Genomic DNA, 6,555 nt, shown 5'->3' with positions numbered 1-6,555 from the left:
AAGGGGTAGCCTTCAGAGCAAATCCAAGCTGCACATCTTGGAGACCACTCCATGGAGGTATATGGGTTGATGCTGCGGTGGTTGGCTCATGCATAGGTCAACAGGGATTTCTCTCAAAGCATGTATCAGATCCATCCCGACATGCCGAGGAGCCAGTCCTGAAGCACTCGCAACCTTGATTCAGGGGTTCAGGGCCACCTTGAGCCGAAGGTGGAGAGGATGGTAGGGATAGCTGCAACACGCCGTGGGCCTCAGAGCGGGAGGTTGAGCGGAGAGTCGGAGTGTGTCCAACCTACGTTGGACTATGATGAGAGAGGTCGGGGTTTGAGGAGTAGGCTCCACACCCAACTCCACACCGGAGCCCATGTGAGGCATCAACCGCCGGAGCCGGGGCCGCGCGACGTAGATCGATGGCATATGATGGGGTCGTCCATCCAAGGAGAGGGTGGAAGGGAGGAGAGGGGGAAAGCAGGGGTGTGGGGTGCATCGCCAGCATCGCCAGCCTTGGCTGCAGGTGAAAATGACGGTGTACGTGTGCACTTTTTTTGCTGGCGGCAGGGAGGCTAAGATTCCTTCATATGATCATTTACGCTTCTTTCTAGATAGAAATTTTAAATTCTCCCATAAAATAATTTGCCCTAAATGTTCGATGATCCAAAAAGAAACCTTAGAAAAACTCAAAAGATGTTGTCGATACCATGTTATCAATAACACTTCCATTGATAAATGGGGCTTTAGGGCATTATCTAGTGTAGAAAGGGACACATTATTTGGGCCATTTATATCCCTAGTGGAAGAGCTTGAGGTTGCATTTACTATGGCCAAGTTGATGATCTGGAGAAGGAAAACCTTGCATCAAGGGTTTGGGCGATTGGGAGAAATAGCGTAGTCCATTTCTTTTTAGTACAGGTGGTCGCTTATCATCGTGTGACCGTATATTAAATCATTGGGGAACATCATGGAAGAAAAGGAGAGATGTACAATTTGAGTCTTCTCTTTAATCATGTCTACATCAACAAAACAAGCCCAAGTGGCATTGTTAGGGCCTCAACCTATGTTTTATGGCATTTGGACCCAAAATGGTGCTCCAGCAGATGCCCTATCCCTATATTGTGCTAGAATATTTTTGAGGTAGTCCTATTGTTCTCCAAATATACAACAGCCGTGCAGTTGCCGCAAAACAAAAACCTCAACCGTGCTTAGCTCGACCGCCGCGTGAACCCCCCTAGCCGCTTCCTCTGCATTGCCGACGATCACCAAATACGGCCACCACCGCCATCGAAACCATCGCCCCTTTTGTTGAATCGGCCGCTGCACCACCACATTGACCAAATTGTCCGCCGCACCACGCCATTTGGCTGCCACTGCCGCCAGATCCACCGCCCTCATTCGTCTCAGCTGCCGACCACCAACATCGCCGAGCTGAAGATGTTGCACCGCAATGCCAAGCCGAGGAGCAGCACGGTCTTCCACTGTGTTTGGCTTTGTAGTCCCACGGCTACGTTGTCGATATCTTGTGCGATGGGATGCAACACTGGCTCAAGACCTTCAAGACAACAGAGCTCGCTGCGCGCGCGTATGACGCCATGGCCGCTGGCCCAAGTCGGAGCACACTTTCCCGACGTCATGAGCGAGAGGTGGCGGAGTTCCTCGCTCCTGAATTGGGGATTGTGTTTCACGAGGAGAAGATGGCTGCCTCATTGTGGAGTAGCACACCGCCCAAGAGAGCGATGCGGTGGCATGGCGAGGTTCGCCGCGGAAAATCCGCACCTTGTGCAGGTGGAATACGAATTCTTTCCCAGTAGGGACGTGCAATGCAAGAAGGTTCTCAAGGAGGAGGAGGAGGCTAGCCCCTCACAAGTGATGAAGATTGAGTTGGACAACGACAAAGCCGACTATATTGACTTGGGACCTCTATCGTAGTAGTGATGTTGAGTAGTGTATCTATCGTAGTACTGTTAGTTTAACTTTGAGCAATTAGAAGTTTGAAAATGTCGAAATATGCAATAATGTTGCCCTACTACGGTAGAATTTTTTCCGGTGCCCTATTTTACATCGTCTGCTATGGCAGAATCTTTTTTGGTGCCTTAAAACCTACTCTTTAGTGCCCTATTATATGTCATCCGTTGGAGATGCTCTTAGCATGGTTCCACCTAGTAGTGCACAAAGCTCCAGGGGATGTACTGACGTACTATCGACAACTCATGCTGATATGCCTAACAACTACATCCACCATGAGACTCGATGCCAAGAACCATTTCTTTTGTGCCAATCAATTCATAGCCCATTCTTTGAACTAATGTGTTATAATTGTATTGTCACTTGCATTGCCTTCCAGCCATCCCCAACCCTTGCGTGATCTTCCAGGCGTCACGAGCGAAACCACCTAGACTCGCTGCCAGCAGCCCTCCACATCCCATACCTTCTCACCATTGTCGGAGGACACCGACAGGGCTCCTCGCATGACGTTTTTCCATCAAGTCCATTAGCAGGACAACCTTTCCCCCCGACAATGACGACGCCTCTTGGTATAGAGGTCCATGTGACGCATCGTTGTGGTCGCGACCACCTTTGCGGTGTAGCAGATTGTCGTGGATTAGTGGAACGACGACTCTTCCTCGAAAGCGGATCCCGACGATGTGGGCGCATGGCATGCTCTTCTCTTGCAACAAGGCATGTGACACCTTAGCCATGAATCTTGGCTTTAGACCTGGATGCCACAGGCCTAGGGTATGTGGACTTGGTGGTCTCCTTCACTAGTGGTCATGTTGGTGGTGGCGGTGGGCATGATAGAGCGGCTAGGTTCGATTTGGGGAAGGAGGGATGGGACTGTGAGCGAAAGCTAGGCTTCGCTCAGTCAAAGCCAATGATGATGGCGCCTGCGGATGTTGTTCCCTTGCTTAAGGTGTCTAGATGCAGTCCTTGGCTCCTCTCTCAGAATGCTTTACTGGAAACCCTAGGTTCCTGTTTGCCCAAATCGAATGATGGCGGTGCTCGGTATATGTGATCCTCCTTGGGGGCATTATATTGGAGCTTGGCCTGGTTGGCGAGTCTGTGGTTGGTTGTGATTTCGCTGGTTGCTTGTGTGCTGGCGGTTAGCGGTGATCATCGCTACGTTGCAGCATGGCGGCGGTGGTGCACGGTTGTAGTGCCGACGATGCTGGCTTACTGCGGCCCTGGCTGTGTAGTGACAACTAGTGGTGTATTGTGGGGGCCATTAGCCATTCCCAGATTTACTAATGGCAATCACTTGCATCGAAGGCATGGGATTGCTCGAGCGTCTCCTACATGGGATTTTCGCGGTATCGACTCCTCTCGCCAGTTTGATTTGCGACCAGTGTCACGTGATGTGACATATTATTGGCCTCATAGAAGAAAAGCTACGCACGAAAAAACTCACGGAGAGGCAAAGAGAAGCCTCACACCAAGAAAGGGGCTAGGAATACGCATTCGTTCGGGCATGGCGCTGGTACGATCTGCTCCCGCGGCGGTGTACGCCAGTGAACTTCCATTTGCTTTGGGAAGAAGCAGCAGTCGGCGAGCTTTGTCAGTTGATCCTGTGTCGATGATGTTGTGTCGCCGACGAAGTCAGGGCCGGCCCTGGGCCAGGGCAGCAGGGGTGACGGCCCGGGGCCCAGCGAAACTAGGGGCCCCGACCTTAGTGCTGCAGCCTATGAAAGAAAAAATCTGTACGCGGGGGAGGCCCCTTCATCTAACAAAAGCCCAACTGCTAAAATGCCTAAACGCACGACTACCGGCTAGAATTGAGCACGGCTGCACAGGGCGAGCGGCTCTTTGCCTCCTCCGATTTGCATGCCAGCACCCTCTCAAAAAAATAAATTGTAACCCCTCAGAAAAAATGGTATGCTGTCGTACGCTCACATATATTGGCCTATCGAGCGACTGATTCTCTACGGTAGCGGCTGCCGGATACTAGGGCATTCGCAAGGAATAGCAGAGATAAATCTCTAACGAATTTCTCTTAGCCCTCAATCTTACACTTTGATAAATTTATGTTCTTCTTCTTACAATAGTAGAGTTTGGTCATTAGTCTTGCCAAATTGGCCCTCGACTCAAGGTGTCCTTGAAGATTAGATTCCGATAGCTAAAGAGCATGGGATTTCACTAATTTTACTGCAACGTTTAGCTGACTTTGCTCTTTTTCTTGCAGACATGTTGCCCAAATAATATTTATGTGGTTCTGATAAAAAGAAGAAAGAGGAAAGGAACAAATAAGTTAATTGGATCTCATGATTATTGTAGACTTGGAGGTTAGTTAGCATGCCAGTTCTTTTTTCCAATATATGTATGTAAGTTCTATGAAATTTGATTTAGACTTGAACTAAGACACTTCATCCTATGTTACACCAGGAAAAAATATCATTCTTTACTATAGCTTTGCAAGAATTTATCTATCAATATATGAGATTAGAAAATTCCTCCATTGCCGCCGTTGGGCCCATTCATTGAATTCGCCCTGGGGCCTTCGAAACTCGGGGACCGGCACTGGACGAAGTGACCCATTTCCCTTTTGTGTTGTTGGCGGCGCCCTTGCTAGTGGCACCCTTCTTGCTGGTAGCACCCCTGGTGGTTGCGCTGCCTCCTCTCCTTCGGCTTGCAGCTCTACGCGCCATCGGGTGTGTCTGGCTTCAACTTGTCTAATAGAGGGAGGGGAGAAAAGCTTGATGCGAGCAGCTTTGTTTGCAACGGCGGAGTGAGCACACAAGCAAGACGAAGATGGGCGAAAGTGAGAGAAGTGTACCATTCCATGCTGCCGTTCCCGTTTTATATAGCTCAAAGGAAATCCAAACGGCGCCCCGCGCGCCGTGTCATGTGGCCACATTTCTCTTAAGAAAACACCCACCACTCACACACCTTACGCGGATATTAAGGCACGATGATGACGGTGCAGGAATCCAAGTTAGCTTTTTGTTATCTGTGCTTAAGCTTGCTTTGAATCGTCGGTTCATTCAGTTAGGTGCTCATTTTCCTGTTGATGCATTCAGTAATCTAAGGCATAACACAATTGCAAAATCCTCTTCAAAGCAGGTTACATGAATTGTAACCATCAAATTGTTCTGAACGGTGAAACAAAAAGATTACAACTCACAATCATACTTAGCACAATCAAGTTATTGTACACAATTACTTATTCACGAGGTTTACCCATCAGATTTGAGAAAAATAGCCACCCAATCAGCTCTGATTCTGCATTTCACAGTTGGAAAAAAGGCGTCATGTTCGTGTAGAAGTCTTCTATTGTACTACATCTAGGTTATGAAGGCGCCTATGGTTGTGAAACCCAAATACATTGCACCAAAAACACTGAGCATGTCCTGCTGGTTGTTTCTTAGAAGAGATAAGAGAAAGTTAGAATAATTTTGCAATGAGTCTGTGAAGTCAACTGATGTGCAATGTTGTGGATAACAAAGGAGTGGACTTACAATACTTTTGCATGCTTCCAGAACAATACTCCGTAGATCAGGGCAGATATGACAGTCATCATAATGTGCCTCAAGTTATACTGAGGACTTCTCCAGTAAGTTATGTTTTGTTTCCACAAGCAAGCTTTAAGTTGAATCCAGCCATTATGTGCAAAACTATGGGAGAAACATAGATTTTCTGAATTTGGTAATGGGATACTTAGCTGCTCCACTAGATCTTCAGCTTCTCTGCAGAAAAGTAACTTTAATTCTTCCAAACTTCAAATGGAAGTATTTTGTTTGGCTAAATATTTTTGCTAGATGAATTTTATTTTGCTTAAGCTATTCATATATGTTGCCTTTTGCTCGATATCCTAACTAAATCCACAAGATATGTACCTATGCAGTGACGACTCTTCATACAAAATTGCAAAGTCCATATTGTGTTGGACCTCCATTGATGTCGATGTTACATCCATCATCCAAGTAGCTGGATTACAGTTACTCTTTATTTTTGGGACTCCAGAAATTTTCTATCAAGTGGACAAGCAAAATTCAATCTATTAGAACCAAAGGACACGTCACAAATATGGCAGAGCCATGCCACAACCGTGCTTCCTCTCTGAAAACACCGAAACACATACATGGATATGCAAACAAAGTTCTTTAGTATGTTTTTAGTTTCCCTTGCCAATCTGTACGTTTATTGTCACATTTGCTTTTAAGTTCAACATGTGAAATGCATATGATCACATCAAAATTTTGATAAACCTATATATTTCATGTGAATTGTTAGCCAAGTTATATATTGAACACAAATGACTGCTAGAGTTGACTTAAGTGTTTTGGCCATGGCATGTTGAACATTTGAGCACTGGTTTTGGGGTTCGTTCCTTTCGAACTCTCACATTTATTGTCCCAATTCTAGAAAAAAAAACAGTGAAAATGAATAATCAAGAAAAAGGCAGATACATTTGTGGAAATATGTTCAAGAAACTTGCCTCAAAGTACTCAATCACTTTGCAGGAGCGCTCTCCTATTGGTCCACTGTAGATTGTTTTCCCACCGCTTGTCATTAATCACTAGTGCAGAACCGGGCAATAGCACCGGTTCGTAAGGCCCTTTAGTGTCG

At 46.7% G+C, this 6,555-nt stretch overlaps 1 protein-coding gene across 1 annotated transcript in view; it reads left to right on the top strand.

Moving 5' to 3' along the window:
• The window catches only part of LOC123154953 (uncharacterized), an 8,058-nt gene extending 1,954 nt beyond the window's left edge, over positions 1-6,104 (top strand). Inside the window, exons 2-3 of the mRNA XM_044573550.1 lie at positions 4,172-4,271; positions 5,831-6,104. Of these exons, the coding sequence (XP_044429485.1) occupies positions 4,172-4,271; positions 5,831-5,913 (183 nt within the window). The 3' untranslated portion in view covers positions 5,914-6,104. The remainder of the gene's footprint in view (positions 1-4,171; positions 4,272-5,830) is intronic.
• The last annotated feature ends 451 nt before the right edge of the window (positions 6,105-6,555 follow it).

The sequence above is a fragment of the Triticum aestivum genome, chromosome 7A, assembly GCF_018294505.1.
Source record: "Triticum aestivum cultivar Chinese Spring chromosome 7A, IWGSC CS RefSeq v2.1, whole genome shotgun sequence".
Lineage (NCBI taxonomy): Eukaryota > Viridiplantae > Streptophyta > Magnoliopsida > Poales > Poaceae > Triticum > Triticum aestivum.
This window is presented reverse-complemented; position numbering and strand designations above follow the sequence as displayed.